Here is a 17,237-nt window from a genome sequence, read left to right as displayed (position 1 = left end):
GACCTCTGAGTCAGACTGGACTGGCCTGAGGCCCTTCCTCCTGAGGGGACAGTGCTCTCACACTGCCCAGCTCTGGATCAGCTACGTGAAACGGAAATAACTAATACACAGTGCACCTTTGTTGTCATAAAAAAAAATCATCTATTCACGTCCTAATCCAAGTTACATGCTTTTCTCCATAATCGTTTTTCCGAACACCCTAAGCTGCTATTTTGAAAGGCACAATTACAAAATCAATGAAACCAGAAAATGTCATACATAAGATAAATGAGTTCCATTTTAATTTACATACAAATTGCTTCTGACAGCTGTTTTATCGTCCCTTCCATAAACCTACCCAACACTAAAACAATTTTTGTCATTATAAACCTGCCTCTTATTCAGTATCACTTTTTATTTTATCTTATATATTTTACATTCCCACATACAAAAACCACAGGCATCATAAGAAGTACTGAATATACTGGAAGGAATATATGAGAAAGATCTCGAAGCACATATATATGTATTTACAATTTTTTTCTATTAGAAGACCTCAAATATCTTAGATAGCAAGTAAAAAACAAATATTAAAATGTAATAATAGCGCTAGCAAAAAACCCAAAATAAAACACGGGTAATCTGGTCTTTAGTCTTAAGGTGAAAATACAAAAAACGGAGAGAGAGAAATGAAACTTTTAAGGAGGAGACATTTTTAAAGCAGAATTGGAGAAGATTAAATAGTTTCAAGAAACTGGAAAAAAAAGTAAAATTATTTAATACAAAGAAAACGAGAACTGAAATAAGTCAGACAAACACTGTTATCACTTACACGGGCAATCTTAAAAATAAGACAAATGAATATTTATATAATATATATATATAGATAATGAAACAGAAACAGACTCACAGATGGTAACCAGTGATTACCAGGAGGGAGAAGGCAGGCAGGAAAGGCAGAATGTGGGTGGAGGGTTAGATTAAGAGGTACAAGCTACCAAGTATAAGATGAGTGAGCTGCAAGGATATACTGAACAGCACAGGGAATATAGTTGACATTTTATAATAACTTTAGATATAATATAATCTATAAAAATACCGAAATGCTGTTATGAACCTGAAACAAATATAATTTTATAAATCAACTATACATCAACAAAAAAATTTTTAAAAACGAGTATTGCTTTTTTGCAGTTTTAAAAATCAACAGGTCTCACCTGTGAAGTGAGCAGTGGTGCATCACGGGTAATGACTGTGACACTAACAAGTGTCGTAAACCTCTCCTCACTGGGCAGCCTTGTTCATCACTACTTTCCAACGCCCAGATTATAAGCATTAAAGACAATGCAGTCACAATGCCTCCAACTCAGAGTTTTCTTTCATGTTGGGAAGTTAACATGAATTGGCAATTAAAAAGTTATTTTAGTATACTGTTAAAGGGTGAAACAAGAAACCAAGTGGGGAGGTGGTGAGACAGTCACGGGGGCAGCAAGCAGGCACCAGGACCCCCGCCCCGCTCCTGTCTGCCCTTCCTTGGCTTGCAGGCTGTGACCACAGCTGTCCAGGCTGCAGCAAGGTCAACCACTGGCGACAACCAGTCACCCAGCACTAACTCTCTTTAGTGCTGTACCTGGGTCTGATCCTCACCACCACTCTAACCCCAACCTCTGAGAGTAAAATGAGGCACAGTGAGGCTAAGTAGCTTGCTCTTAGTAATATACTATCAAGAATCTAATTTCCCTTCTGTGGGTTGATCTCAACCATCCCGGGCCTCAGTCTTCCTCTCCCTCCTGCAGAGGAAGGTCACCTTCCCTCCACGCTGGCAAAGATAATGAACGCAAGACCGAGGTCTCAAGAAATCCCCTGAGGAGGTATGGCCCTCTCTCCGCCCCCACCTTGCACTGGCTCAGCGTGATTATAGTTCACGCGGTCAGTTTGCACTTTCCCCAAGTGGCTCCCACGTCAGGGTCGCGCCTCCTTCCTGTAAGAAAAAGAACGGGGCGGGCTGCTGAGGACGGTTCTTTTCCTGCTGTTTATGGCACCCAAGAGGCCTGTACAGAGGGGAGCCGTCAGCACCAGCCGCTGCTGGCCTCAGTCCAGCGGGACAGCTGAAGCCTTTCACACCTCGAAAAATACGTATGTCTTCAACGTAAGGGGGCAGAAAGGCTGAAAGGGTTTTCCTGCTGAAAGATAGTTTTCTCTGTATCAGATCACCACGCCGGATAAGCATATATTCTGAACATAACACACTCACAAACACCTCTGGAACGTGGACATTTGGAACGACCCTTACTGCTGTGTTCCCTTCAGTGGCTGTGGCGGCACACTGTACAAGGCGGTCTCCTACGGAAGGAGTCTATCAACAGAAACAGGAACCCTAAACTAAGCTCCCAGAAGCAGTGTTCCAGGGTCCCAGTGACGGTGGGAATTTAAATGTTCAGGTCAGATTTTCCACTAATTGGAAATACTCAACATTCCAGAAAGTAGTCAATGTAATACAGCTCATTCTTGAGCACTCTTTTAAAAATCTTTATTGTTTCCCAACCTTTGTATGTTATAAAATAGCCTATAATTCAAAATTCTCAGTTACCTTTCCCTGTTTTCTGTATGAACCCATAATTATACTTACACTTTTGAAGGAAGATTAACATTTTACATACAGCCACCACGGTCTGGTTTGGACCTGAAAAATATCCCCCCATTTAAGAGTATCAGTGGCCAGCGCTTTCCTCTGTTCGGCATCGGAGTGACACCACAGTGGTCCAGGTCCCTCTGGGGATGTGGCTGAAGACAACCTTTTGACTCTTTTCTGAGTCTGAAACTTTTGACTTATATCCTTCCATGCCTTCCTACACCGAATGTACCAAAGACAACCATTTCCTGATCATTCAAGGGCCTTCATGTGCACGTTAACTACTGGGAGGGGCTAGAACATCATTTCGCCCTTGGAGCCGAGTAACTAGTGTTCATAATGAAGGCTCTTAGATGATCTAGAAATGATGTGGCTCTTCAGAACCTTTATCTCCTTTCTTTGTTCACTTCCCAATTCTCAGCAGTTGCTCCCACAAGAGGCTGGGTCCCCTGTGCTTGTTCACGGGCACAGCACCTTCCTTACATGAAGCGACCAACATTTACTAGTTAAACGAAGGACTGAACAGTTGAGACGGCTGGCTGGCTGGCTTGAGGGATGTGAAGTATATGAGCATGCCCTAAATCTGCTGGTGAGTAACACGGGAAAGAGAGGAAAGAACTTAAAATGGTTTGATGATCTAACCACTTGGTAGGTGAATCACTTCCCCAGAGGCCTTTGAAAGGAGGAATGGGACCTATTTCCTGTTGCATAGCCCAGTATGAATGCAGCTTCTCTAAAGTCAGAGGCATCAACTAAAGCCACGCAAAGCCCTCTGCAGCCCTCGGACGTGCCTCTCAGGCAGGACCATGGTCCTCTTTTGACATGGCGCAAACAGAGAGAGCTGATCAGCCTCATTATCTCTGTGTCAGGACATTTATGCAGAAATAGTCAATATTTATTTGATATTTTCAGTATACTCTTCAAAACACTCAAAGTATTGGCACACGTGAGCAGAGCAACAGAATGGAGACCTTTCTCAGCTGGGCTCCTCATCAGAACCACAGACCACAGTAGATTCTAGGAGGAAAGATCTTAATTTTCTCAAGGATGGGCCAACACTAGCCCCGGTCTAGATGCCAAGAGAGAAGTTATTCATTTCTGACAAATGGGACCTTCACAGAACCCCAACTGGGAATTAGCCACCAGAAGTAGACACCACTGTAAAGGTCTTACGTTAGCCACAGTCAGAATTCAAGCAGCACAAAGAGCAAAATCACAGGCTTGTAAAATTACAAAATGCTTTTATTTCAGTTACATAATAACATGTTTGCATCAAATGTTGTTGAGGTTTTGGTCTTTTTGCATTTAATTATATATCATGTGACAATACTATGAATTCAAGTGATCTCGTGAAGTATCAACAGCATTCACACTGTACAGTCCCTTGTAATTTTAATATTTTACAATTTTTTAAAATCTGACTTTACAACTATTTTTTAAAAAAAAGTTTCTTTATATAGAAAATATATATTTTGTTCAGGAAGATAAAAACAAGAAATTTCCAGTAAGAATAGATGGTAAAAACAGCAAATGAAAATATTTGTACCAAAATACCAAAAGTGATTCTACTATTAAACTATCCTGCTCTAGTCTAATCAGCAGTTTGTCCAAGAAGAGTATTCTTTTATATTGCTCTATTGAATAGTGATTAGACAAACAGAAAGAGAAGTAATTTTAAAGTTAAAAAAATTTTTAGAAATGATTCTCCCACCCAAACATTGCAGTAGGAAATGCAATTTCAACATATATCTCTTCCAGAAAAAAATCTTCTTTTAAATTTTTGTAGAAAATGACTTTGGTACATAATCAGCACGAAGGCAAAATCTCCTACAAAAAGATTCAAGAATCCTCAACAATGAGATCCAAAAGTATTGGTTTGCAATAAAATCCTTCTATGAGGTAAAGGCAAGTAAGAAGTTCCTAGATGCTTATTTGCTCTCCCTAACATGATTAATTGTTGTCCTAAGGTGCAAATCTTATCACTCAGTGACCTCTATGCTGTTTGGCTGTTTATATCCTTTTTTAAATAAAATACCCTACAGGTTATATTATACATGTCAAAATCAAATATGAAAGCACATATATTTCAATGAGACACACCAATTTACCTTATGCTCATAATGTGGAAATCTCAGGGTACTATTTGGTCATTTCAGTGAGATGCTGATACACTTGGTCAAGAATATCCACTTTCAGATCAGTTTCAGGCAGATGCTAAATATTTTTATTTTGATTTTAGGCAGAAAGATAGGCAGCATACATTATTGTGTGACGCTCCCGGGATGCTCTCCGTTAGAACTTACACTGGTGACAGAAGTGTCCTCCTCATCTGGGTGATGACCTTCATGATGCAGGATAAACCTACACGGTCTGTAACTTGAAGCAGTAGTTAGCCTGGCGGCTGATGGTCATCGGGGTGTCTGTATCAGTCAAGAGCATCTTCAGAGTCTCAGCAGTGGAGTCTCGCACACTGGACTCGCCGTGCAGTCCATGGTCCCTCCCTGAAACCCCGCCCCGACCTACGACACAGAGCACTCCTCTTTGCTCCTACCCTTCCCGTTTCGGCCTCTCATCTCTTCCCTGCTTTCTGAACTGAAGTCCCCCAACTTGCCTGCGGGGGCGGAGTCATCGTTTTCTAGACTAATGTGATCTAGGTCCTTCCTGCCCGTCTGACTTAGACTTTCTGATGTCATGTGCCCTTCTGTGTCTTCTGTTTGAGAGGCATCGTTAGCATCCTTTGAGGGACTTTGGTCCTCGAGCAGGGCGTGGCCAGGCACTTCATTCTCTGGACCCGGAGGCCTGCTGGGGGCGGCGCTGTCTTCCTCAGCATCATCTCCTACCACACCGTGGCCCAATCCCTTGTCACTGGCACTGGTGCCTGATGATGGAACTGCATCATCTTCGGAATCCACTGTGTCTCCATCAGGTACTGCTCTCCCTGCCTCAGCGTTTACATCAGAATCATCTCGGCTAAATTTTCTCTCTGACTCAATTTTAGGATCTCCTGGACAATCCACATCTTCGTTGCTTCCTGTCTCAATGCTCTGTTCTGGGTTTTCAGTCACTTCATTTTGCACTTCGACAGCTGGTTTCTGGTCAGTGGGTTTTCCCTGCTCTACCTCTTTTCCTTCACTTAAATCTGGGGTCTGCAATGCAAACTCTTTCTTAGTGTCTTTCGTTTCTGCAGGTACTGGTGATTTTTTCTTCTTGTTTTTCTTTTTCTTGTTCTTTGCCTTCTTCTGGGATGAGTCCAGTGCCTCTCCCTGCTGCTCATCCTTCTCTCCGTCGGGGTCTCTCCCAGCTGGGGCTTCACTGTCGGCAGCTGCCGTTTCCAGACCTGGTGCCACCTGAGGACTGCTGCTGGCTGCTGGGGAACGAGGAATGGTTTGCACTTCCATCTCCATTGGTTCCTCATCCCTTGATTCCCTTCCGTCCTCTTCACTGTTTTCCCCACCTACCTCTGTGCTCGGAACTGGGACCTCTTGGGGCTCAGCCGCTTCCTGGCGGGCAGGTTCTTTCTCTACATCATGCCCTATGCTTGGGTCCAACTCTTTGGTGGCATCGACCACACATTTTTCACAGTAACTCACTGTGTCATCGCTGCACCCTGGAGGACCTGACGCTACTGTGCCCACCTGCTCCCCAAGTCCAGTGAGCCCTGCCTCTAGCACAGCCTCTGTGGGGCTCCCACTTGGCTCATGGGTGTCTGCACTGCTCTGCCCTTCAACTTCAGACACTTGCAAAGGAGCAGACTCCTGGCGTGGTTCTGTGCTAATCTCCTCCACGTTGGTTTGACAATCTTCCTGGTTTTCTTTTTCCTGTTTTTCTGCAGATTCTTTACTTTGGTTGTTGATCTCCAGGGCATCACCACCACCCTGCCCAATCCCAGGACCCGGGATTCCATCATCCAGTGCACAAAGACATCCGGACTGCTCAAGGGAAGCACCAGCCCTGTCACCTGGCGTGTCTATGACCTCACTGGACTCCACCTGCTCTGGGTTTTCAAGGAGGGATGTGTTCTCTATTTGGCTCTCACCCTGTTCCTCATTCTTGACATTTACTAATGTTCCTGGGGAGGGGGCACTGTCTTCAGAGGCTGTCTGGTCCTCGGCACCTTCACCAGGATGCAACACCTCTGTGTCCACACAGTCCTTTACTGGGTCCTCTTTGCGCTGCTCTTGCCCAGTGCTCTGCAAGACTGCTCCTCTGCCCTCATTCTCCACCATGCCACTTTCCACCTCCACTTCATTGGCTCTTCCTAAAAGACCATTGAGAAAATTGAAGGGACCCCATGATGTGGTGACCACTTAACAGACAACGTAAACACAGGTTCTCATTCCCCCCAACCCCGCTCCGAGAGACAGAGACACACCGAGGAAGCACAGGGCACAGGAGCCTTTGCCAGGTCTGTGCGGCAGAGCGCCCATCGCAGCAGCACGTCCGCCCAGCAGAGCCATCTCAGAGGTGAGAGCAGCTGCTGGTGCCACTGGGGTGAACTGACGTTCAAAGGTGAAGTTAAGTTGTAACAAATAAGAGCGAGCTCTGCGTCAGGCAGCCGAACCATCCACAGTCGGGGGTTTCGGGACGCCCGGGGGTTCGTGTCCTCTCTTCCCATTTCTAGATGCACACGGGGACCACTCGGACTTTTCCAGCTATCAAACTGCATCTCACACAGCTCTAAAAGCAGCTTTCAAATCTTTTGTTTGTTTGTTTTGAATGGAGGGACTGGGGATGGAACCCAGCACCTCGTGCACGCTAAGCATGTGCTGCACCGCTGAGTTCTACCACACACCCCCTCAAATTTTTAAAAGAAACATTCAGTTCACCTTGAAAAACTCAGCCTCAAGGTCAACCTCAAGGAAGCCACTGTTGAAACAGCTCATGAAGGTCAAAAGAAATCCACCCCCCAGCCCCTCCAATCGCTGTCTTCCTGGGAAAGCGGCCTGTGCCCTCAACACCTGTGCTGCTTCCCCTGCGGGGAGGGGAGCAGTTCCAGCAGGAGGCAGACGCCTCAGGTCCAGAGGCCACTTAATTCAAAACAAATCATCCATCGATTAAAGAGTTACGAGTTAAAGAACCTGCTCCTGATTTGCAATGAACAGTTACATTTCAGATTTTCCAAACAAACACCCCAGCATGTGAGCGACCATGCTACTGAAAGTCAGAGCCTGGTGAGGTAGGACCAGCAGTCCCCACAGCTGGGCACTTCCCCCGGGAAAATGGGCAGACTGGCGGGACATCACGGAGAGTTAGCTTGGCTTGGCCCCTTACAAATTTCTAGTATTGCCTATGTTTTATAATGTACATTTCATGTTCATTAAATATTACACATATATAAATAAAAAATAAACACCTACACTGGGAAGTTCCCACAATTCTTTACTGATAGGGATGCGTGATCCAAAGATATGCTGAAGACCACGTACAAAACTGATGTTTCTAGTTCTTTAAGTGTCCGTGACACAGCAGCGGTCAAGGATTTACAAACGTCTACCTGAATAAGAGCAGCACGATCAATTCTAGCTGCTCGGTGGCCAGCAGAAAGGCAGGACGGAAATCCATCACTTTATCTCCTTCCAGCAACTTTCACACAACGAAAAGAGCTGTGTTTCTTCAACAGCCATCAAGACAATGAGGCAACGAGTCACCTTCCAAACGGAAATTAAAGCCACGGCCCCCGGTCTTATTCCAGCTCCTCTGTAAGGCGCTGGTACCCAACCCATGACAAGCGAGGCCTTATTTGCCAGCTACAGCTTCAGGCTGCCTGCCGGACTCTGAAGGTTTATCCAAAAGCCAAGTATTATGACAAATATTAATCGGTGAATCTTTTCAGATATTTGCCAACTGTATAAAATATCCTTATAATCTATTGGGTTCCCCAATTTTTATTCTTTCAGAAGCAAAAATATGACGTACAAAAGAACAGCACCTCTGACCAAGGGGCAGACATACTCAGACTCCTGTTGGTGAGGGAAACCCTCCACACTGAGCACACTGACCACCTGGGGCTACCTGTCCCTCTCCCCTCCATCCAAGGCTTCCTGTCCGTCTGCTGCCCGCAGTACCTCACACTCCCAAAATACTCAACGGTGCACAGGATGTGCAGTGTTGGCTTGTGAATACGGTCAACTAACTTACTTTACAGCTTCTGCTATTCTGAGCTTTTGACAATTCTGCAACAGAGTAAGTTAAAAAGCCGTATTTGGCACATATCTGAGGAAAACCAGAGTACTGTCAAAATGGTCACTTAATTTTGAGACTACCTTCCTCACATTCACAGTCTCGCTGGGAGCTTTGAGAAGCAAAAGAAATGTATTCTTAAGCCATTGGTGGTGAGCACTGAACACAGGTGCACGCCAGACAACACAGGTGGGTGATCACATCGTTTGGCAAGAAGTTCCCATGAAGTGACAGAACCAACGGCATGCTGGGTGATTGTTAATTGATCACTGGTGATTACTTCAATTCTAAGAATGCATGGAGGGTGAATCAATGCTGACTGGAAGGCGAAGGATCAAAGAAATCAAGTACTTACCTAGCGTCCCATCCCCTGTCGCCTTGAGAGCACTTAACTCTTCCTTTGTCATCTTCGGAGAACCTTGGTAGCCAACATTATTTAGAGCATCCGAAGTCTCTCCATTGGTAGCTATTTCTGAATTTAGTATTATTCCATGTTTCTGGGAACAAAAACAGGCTCACCGTAATACTCACCGAGGGACAGTAGGTTAAACTTCATTCTATAAATAATAATTTTAAAAGAAAACCCTTTTTTCCCTGAGCAGGGGAAAAACTACAGAGAGAGAAGTGCTAGGTACCAGCCCTGTAAAATAGTCTATCAACACACAGGCCGGGGACGTCTTCCTCCAGGGAAACTTCCTTCCTGCACGTGCCCATCTGTGTCTTACTGTGCTGGTGACAAGGCACTCGAAGGGCATCCTTCTAAACTGGAGGGAGTGGCCGGTAGGCTGCCACAAAGCAGACCGTGAAGCAAGTCACTGTAAAGTGATCTCGACTTCTACAGCCCTGGGCGTGTTCTTTAAAAGCAGAGAGAGAGACAAAGAAAGACTTCCGTGTTCTGAAAGGAGTGAATGAAACTTGGCCGCTGGCATGTTTGTTAAATTCAAAAGAAATAGAATTCATGCTCACTACGAGCAAACACTTTAAAAACAGCTACTCTTCGAACTCCGGGCCGTCTGCCTTCCCATCGGTCCCTTCCTCCCAGCGCCTGCAGCTCTTTCTGCCGGCCTGGCCCAGGCGGGGACTCACGCCCGGGGAAGAGCAGCGCTGGGGACCGGAGTGCTAAGCCCGTTCCCTGCTGGCTCGAGGCTCTGGCCTTGACCCTCAGCGTGAGCAGCTGACACTGCTGTTTCCGCGGTCTTTGCAGCCATCAGGCACCTCTTCCAGACCCCACGCCACCCCCTACAGTCTGGCTGAGAGTCCACCCTGAGTTCTGACCCCCAGTGCTGCCCGTTGGCTTTTTCAACTCAGTGTCCAGCCAGCAGCTGAAGACCCCCTGCCAAGGCCAGGGAGGATGTGGAACTTGCCTACACCCACTGGACGTCAAAGTCCAGTCACCCAGACCACCGTCCAGCTACAGAGGGCCTTAAATTCGAGCCTTTTATTTAAGAAACAAATACATTGTCTAACTTTGAGTAGCATCCCGGGGAACTTACTGAGTTGGAGAAAAAATGTAGACAGCCTATCAAAAATGTTATTGGAAATCAGAGTTGCTTCCAAGATCAGAGGTGCTTGCAAACACCCCAGCAGAGCCTTCACTGACGTCACATGTCTCTTTAGGGTCAGTGTGATTTTAGTAACAGAACTAAGGGGGGAGGGTATCGCTCAAGTGGCAGAGCACATGCTTAGCACGCATGAGGTCCTGGTCATGAGGTCAGTCCCCAGGACCTCCTCCAAAAAGAGACAAATGAATAAACCTAATTACCTTCCCCCATCAAAAAAATTAAAAAACAGAACTAAAATCAATGGCATGAAATTAATTAACACTGCTATACACACACATTCATTCTTGAGAATCCTGGAATTTGCTGTTGTCACCTGGATTTTTTTTTAACTACATTTTGGTTTCATACCTTTAATTCCTCTTTCAGCATGACTACTTCTTCTCTAAGATCATCTCGTTCACTCCTTATGGAATCAAAGAACTCTTTCTGCCTCTCTAATGCCTGAGTGCGCGGCAGAGCAAAGAGAGAGAAGATTCGCACAGGTAAGCAGGTGGCTCCAGAGGTGGGGGGGGCTTCTACTGTGTGAAACACTAACATCGTCAGGGCATTCTATAGAACGTGCTTAAAGATACAAACAAACGCAAGTGTTAAGCTTTTCACTTAGTTCACGCCAGCCAAGAGACGTTCATGCTCATGCTGCCGGGAAAGACATGGAACGTTTCGAAGGCACTGGAAATTTCTTTTTCACACTGTCTCCTGGCTTTGTCTGCGGTTTCACAGCGTTGTTAAGAGAATGAACAGAAGCAACGTACCCACTTAAAGGAGGCAAAAATAAAGAAGAAGAAATGCTTAAGGACCCCCATTGACAACTACTGCAGCAGTTGAGACTGTTTCTGCACATTGAGTCTCGGTGTTTGTGGTCCCAGATAAACATAAAGCAGTCCTAAGCAAACACACATGCACACGCCAGACACCCACACAAACCCCCACATCAGTGAACTAAGGGGCGATGCGCCCATGGGGGCGAGGACGAGGCGCCGGCCACGGTGCGCACGGGCTGATGCCGTGCTCGGGCACCCGGAGCCGTCAGAGGCACAGACGGGCTCCCCCGTCCCTGGCCATCACTCCTAAATGCAGGCGGGCTGGGAGGGAGAGGACCTGACGCCTCCCTGGGGAGGCTTCGAGGTGGGAACACATGGGGGCACAGCACCTGTCACCTTGCAGCTTCCTCAAATGGGGAGAAGCCCAGGCGACGCCGGCCCCCAGGGAATTCCAGGAGGTCTGAGCCTCCCGGCACTAACCTGCCCGAGGAGTGCCTTCCGCCCCGCTCTGAGCTCTGTCGCTGGTCACAGGTAGGCAGGGAGCCCCTTCACGCTGACAAAATGAGCATCTCCATGTTGGGTGTCAATTGGGAGTTAATAACTCGGGGGTCAGTTAGTGTAGTCTCTCTTTGATTAGTTTTATGTCACGTGGGGGTCACATGCAAACTCAGACAAGCCTTTTTGCAAACCAAAGGCCCTGAAAGCACTCCATTCGCTAAGCAGACCACCCACTTGAACAGACGTCAGAGTCCTACCCCTATCTTTTTGTCTTTCCACTCTATTGTTTCCTGAAGATCAGAAATCTCCCTGCTATAACTCTCCTGTTTCTGCTGTAGCTGTCGGATTTCCTGAAGAATAGGAGACAGAGAGAAAGCAGATTCAGGGTTAAACAGGAAGAGAGTCCCCAGTGCAGACAGTCCCTGAGCCAGCAAGCGCCCCTGGGGGTCCCAGCACTGCGTTTCCTCCCTGAGGCCGAGTTCCTTCTCAGCATGCTGGACTTCATCCTTGTCCTCATCACAGCTCCAGGAAGTGCAGGAAGAAAACCAGCTTGAGGGAAACTCTCACTTATAGGCACTAAAGTTCTAGTCAAGTTTTTAAAAAGTTACAAATCAGCTCTGTGTTAGTGTCCGGGAGCTCCAAAGCCCCAAACGCGTCGCAGGGCATCCCCAAGGCTTGGGCGGGCCTCGGTTCTCTTCTGGAGGCTGGAGAGGTGCAGTGCGGTGCGGGTGGGAAGGGAGACTCTACTTCCCCTCCTTTCTAGCTCCTAGGACTATCCATAGTCCTTGGCCTGTGGCCCCTTCCTCACGGGGCTGACCTCTGCTTCCACGGTCACAGCTCCTCTGCTGCCCTTGACTCTCCTGCCTCCCTCTTGTACGGACACTTTTGATCACGCTGGGCCCACCCTCCACCACAAGGTCCTTGATTTAATCACGCCCACAAAATCCCCTTTGCTGTGTAAGGTGACACAGTCCCAGTTCCAGGGATGAGGATGGGGACACCTTAAGGGGCACAACTCCCCAAAGAAACATGAAGCCACCAAAAAATGAGAACCCTCTCTCACAAAGGGACCGTCTCCTTGAGCGAGGCAGAGAGAATCAGCCTAAATGCCACTTTCAAGAAAACCTGAGTAACGAACCAACAGAATGCTCCTAAGTCACAAAAAGAAAAGAAAAACAGGAGAAGCTCCTCACCTCAAGCATCTCTTCCCTTTGCTTCAGGGCCTCCTTCACTTCAGCAAACTGAAACTGGAGGACACTGTGGGCATGCTTTTCCCTTTCAAACTCCTGTAAGGGAGGAAAAGAGCGCTCGAGTCGCGATGGAATCACACTTCTCTGTCCCACGATTTATACAAACCTGGTTACCTGTTACCACGTCATCACCGTTTTCAAGGCCTTTTTAATAACATGAAACTCTCTCTCTGGACTTCCTAGAAGACGCCCCTATGACCTCCTGTACAGTCAGCCCGAGGAGGTGACGCAGCCGATACTGTGACCCAATGTGCTCACAGGTAAGCAACAACCTGGGAAAGGGGGCCCCTTCAGGGCGTCTGTGCTCAGGGCCATGGGGCTGTGTGTGCTGGGGGCCTGGAGGAGGCACTTTGCAAAGGACTTATAATAAAATGATTCTCGATTTTGAAATATACCAATGAATACTCTTTGTTATATTGGGATAAAAGGGCGATGAATAGGGTCTACTTTGGCAAGTTTATCTCATTAACAGCAGGTGGCCAGCTCTGTACCCCAGGGACAGAACAGGATCAGGTGAAGAAGCAAAGCACTTGCCAGCACAAAGCCCATTCCTCCAGGCCGACCCTCCCCTGCATGAGGCTCAGCCCACACGGCTCTTCGGGTCTCTGTTCAGCTCAGCCACAGCCGTGCAGTCCCTAATGATGGTCTGGTACCCAACTAACTGCCAACAGTTTAGGGGACAGCAGGGGACACTCCCTAGATTTGCTAGCTGGTTATTTTAAAAGGAATTTGGTCTTAGCTCAACCCATCACCATGTGTTCACCGACCTCCTGAAGTCTGAGGGGACAGGACCCTCCAAGCTGTGACCAGGACCTGTCTGTTAGGTTTTGCTTCGCCCATGGTCCTCATCTTGGGACAACATTCCAGGATCACCCAACTTCTCTGGAACTAGATTTGGGGTTTTCTGGTCTACAGACTGATGCCTAAATGAGGGCATTTGAGGAGGATTTAGAATGCATTACAGTGTCTTTCCACTAAGTGGGGTCCAGAACATGCTCTCTGCGCCTATATTCCAACGTGACATTGGGTCTCGTGAAGTTTCTCTGTTTCGGAGATCAGCTGTCAGGAACTTCATGGATAAAATTCTTCTTTAGTTTCTAACTCAACTATAGGAGTGAAAGAAAGAAACCTAGTACCCGGGTTTTAACCCTTGGGATTCAGAGGATATAGCCAGTTAGAAGAAGAGATAATGACACTCACAGCTTAAATTATCTATTTATCTCAGTGACTCAAAATTGGACAATACTCTAGGATCTGATAAATCAGCTAATTCCTTGTAATGTGAAAACCAGGTATTCCTTGCTCTGTATCTCACAAAGAACAGCTAAGCCTTGCCTTCGCCAAACCAGCTGCTGTCATCAATTTCAACATACGCTCATGCTTTCTGTGGATGTCGTAAATTAACACAGTAATCCCAGTGGCTCTTAATGACACCCCAAAGAAGACTCTGCCCTTCTCTGAGCTTCATGAAGGTACTGAAGTCTTTTTTTTTTTTCCAAGAGAAGTACAGTCAATTTATAATGTCGTGTTAATTTCTGGTGAACAGCATAGTGATTCAGATGTACATATATATATATATATATTCCTTTTTGTACTGTTTTTCATTATAGGCTATGACACAGCATTGAATATAGTTCTCTGTGCTGTACGGTAGAGCCTTGTTGTTTATCTACTTTATATATAGTAGTGAGTATTGCAGATCCACACTCCCAATTTATCCCTCCCCAACTGGTATTTAATTCTTAAATGGAGTAACTGGGACTTTTCCCAATCAAGAGAAAATAAATAAATATAATTTTCTTAAAATCCCTGATACTGGCAACTGACTATTTCTCTATGGTGTTGAGATAACAAAATAAAAACCATGAAATGTATATGAACAGGAAAACCATGGAGCGTCCAGTCATGCCTTATCTAAGCACGCTGGTTCTTTCATAGGCAGGTGTTTTTCATGGTTATGATTTCACCTTCCATGCAAAACACACAAATGTCCTCCTGGTAAAATGGTTTCTAGTTTACCTATTGGAATCGTGCCTTTCAACATTTAAAGTCCCTCAGCAAATAGCATGGTATTCTTATTCCTAACTATTTGGGCATCCAGGACAAGTGGAGAACTATTACTTAAAAAAAAAACTCATACAAAAAAATAAATGAAAATAAAAAAATAAAAAACAAAAAACCCTGCACACACATATATAATATATAAGTACCACCTATCAAATATATATACGTGTATATATGCACACACACATTGTCCCATTCTCGCGTGTGCCACATACATACTCTCCCACTGTTACGTACGCCATTTGTATGTACTCCACCGTTATTACACACGCCACATACCCACATTCTCCCATCGTCACGTACACCACTTGTGTACACAGTCTCCCACTGTCACATACACCACATGGCGATACTTCCCATTCTCACAGGCACCGCATGTAAACATCCCCCCAGCGCTGCACGCACCACTCGCAGACACACTCTCCACCGCTCCCTCTCGTGCTGGAACGTACTTTGTTCTTCTCCTCGTACTGCCGCCTGGACTCAGCCAGCTGCTCCTCCAGCTCCAGGAGTGTGTCCTTCAGCGTGTCGACCTGGTACATGAAGTTTGTCTTCTCGTTGTCCAGCTGAGCGTTGGAAACCATAGCCTTCTTGTATTTCTCTTCAACTTCTGCTAGTGAGTCCTGCAGAAACCGGGTCATATTTTTGAAATTGTAGTAAGAAAACAAAAAACAAAGATTAGTTCAGTATTCTTTAACCAAAACCCAAAAAACTCAGCCCTAAATTTAGACTTCCTTTTTTTTTTTAAAAAACCTTTTACTGTTTTTTTTGAAGAGGGAAGAATTAGGTTTATTTCTTTACTCTTACAGGAGGTACTTTTTGTGGGGGGAGGTAATTAGGTTTATTTCTTTATTTATTTTAATGGAGGTACCGGGGATTGAACCTAGGACCTCGTGCATGCTAGGCATGCGCTCTACCACTGACCTATACCCTCCCCAACCAGACTGTATCTCTTTAGAGCAAATGAATCATAAAAAGAAACACATGCCATTGGAAATGCCCAGAAAGTCCCCCTCTTCAACTCGATCAAATTCTCACTACTCAGAAAATCAGTTATTAACTATGTGTAGGGAGGAAAATAATTTAGTCACTAGGACGAGGGGGACACCCGGATGGCAAGGCCCCTGGTCACAGAGGCAGCAGAGCCCTGGCTGCGTGATTCAGGAGCCCGTCACAGTGGCTTGGGCTGTTGGACAGGTTTCTGAAGTAATCACTCAGGACACATTGACCAGAACCTGGGCCAGAGCCAGGGCGCAAACAAAACAGAACAAAAACCAGAACACCTGCCACCAGCTGCCCGTTAACCCTGTCGGGGCTTATGAACTAGGAGAGGTTTAAGCGGAATTTCACATTTCCAACCCACAGGAAAACCGATCGAGGCACACAGGTCTCACTGGGGAGGCCCTGGAAAGACAAAGTTCATTCCTTTGAAAAGACAAGCCCGGGAAAGAGGCCTGCAAAATACCCCTGCCCCCCGGCCCCGACCCCTCCCTGGGCTCGCAGCCCTGCAGGCAGGTCGGGGGGGGGGGCAGCCCCGGGAGGGCAGGGAGAGCGGGATCCCGGAACAGACGGGGGCGCGCCCAGGGCTAGAGAAGGGGTCAGGTGGGTTGGTGCTACCGGGAAGGCGGCTTTGCGGAGACCAGCGCTGCTCTCGCCTGCGTGTGCAGACCAGGGCAAGGACTTCAGGTGGGACCAGTGATCCCTGGGCTGTTTCAGTGGCTCCCTTTTCTTTCTTTCTTTCTTTTTTTTTCCTGTCATGATCATTTTTATTGTAATGCGTGGTAATTAGATATAAATGACTAGTTGTTTAAGCAATAATCCTAATTACTATTAGACAACACATAACAACGCTGTTATGGGGGACATGCAGGAAAGTCCCCAAAGGTGTAGTGGCTCCCTTTTCAACTCCAGCAGGAGCTGAAAGCCAGAATCCCAACTTCCCCCACTTTTTAAAGAGAGGGGACAAATAGGAAAGTGGTTCATTAGTCATGTGATTCGCCACCTCTGGCGCCCCTGTGATACTGAACTCAGACTTGGGAGTTGAAAAGGAAGGAATAGTTTACCATCTAATGCTGGACCCGTGATCTGCTGTAGCTGCCTCACCAAGAACACTGTCCCTGACCACCCCCCGCCCCCCACGCCCCGCCTTCAGCAACTAAATTCACTGGCTGGCACAAAGCAGCAAGTCCACTTTCTAAAAATACCGTGTATTTACTCAAATAAATCCAGGATGATACACATTCAGACACTGCTTCAGTTGGTAAAACTGTCAGCAGGCAAATAATTGGGTGTTCCAGAAGCACAGCAACAC

The 17,237-nt window shown here is 46.4% G+C and overlaps 1 protein-coding gene across 50 annotated transcripts in view; it reads right to left on the bottom strand.

The window, feature by feature from the left end:
• Positions 1–17,237, bottom strand: part of LRRFIP1 (LRR binding FLII interacting protein 1) — a 142,989-nt gene that overhangs the window by 7,769 nt on the left and 117,983 nt on the right. For 39 of the 50 annotated variants that reach the window (XM_074364559.1, XM_074364560.1, XM_074364563.1 and 36 more), the window contains 6 exons: positions 15,379–15,549; positions 12,806–12,898; positions 11,870–11,962; positions 10,702–10,794; positions 9,147–9,288; positions 3,833–6,869 (listed from right to left, as the gene is read on the bottom strand). In XM_074364559.1, coding sequence (XP_074220660.1) covers positions 5,131–6,869; positions 9,147–9,288; positions 10,702–10,794; positions 11,870–11,962; positions 12,806–12,898; positions 15,379–15,549 — 2,331 coding nt within the window. In that variant the 3' untranslated portion in view covers positions 3,833–5,130. Of the gene's footprint in view, positions 1–250; positions 2,663–3,832; positions 6,870–9,146; positions 9,289–10,701; positions 10,795–11,869; positions 11,963–12,805; positions 12,899–15,378; positions 15,550–17,237 lie in introns of those variants that run through there. The other 11 variants (XM_074364576.1, XM_074364596.1, XM_074364597.1 and 8 more) reach the window with 5 other exon arrangements.

This window comes from Camelus bactrianus, chromosome 5 (assembly GCF_048773025.1).
Source record: "Camelus bactrianus isolate YW-2024 breed Bactrian camel chromosome 5, ASM4877302v1, whole genome shotgun sequence".
Classification (NCBI taxonomy): domain Eukaryota; kingdom Metazoa; phylum Chordata; class Mammalia; order Artiodactyla; family Camelidae; genus Camelus; species Camelus bactrianus.
The sequence above is the reverse complement of the archived record's forward strand: the minus strand, read 5'-3'. Positions and strand labels throughout refer to the sequence as shown.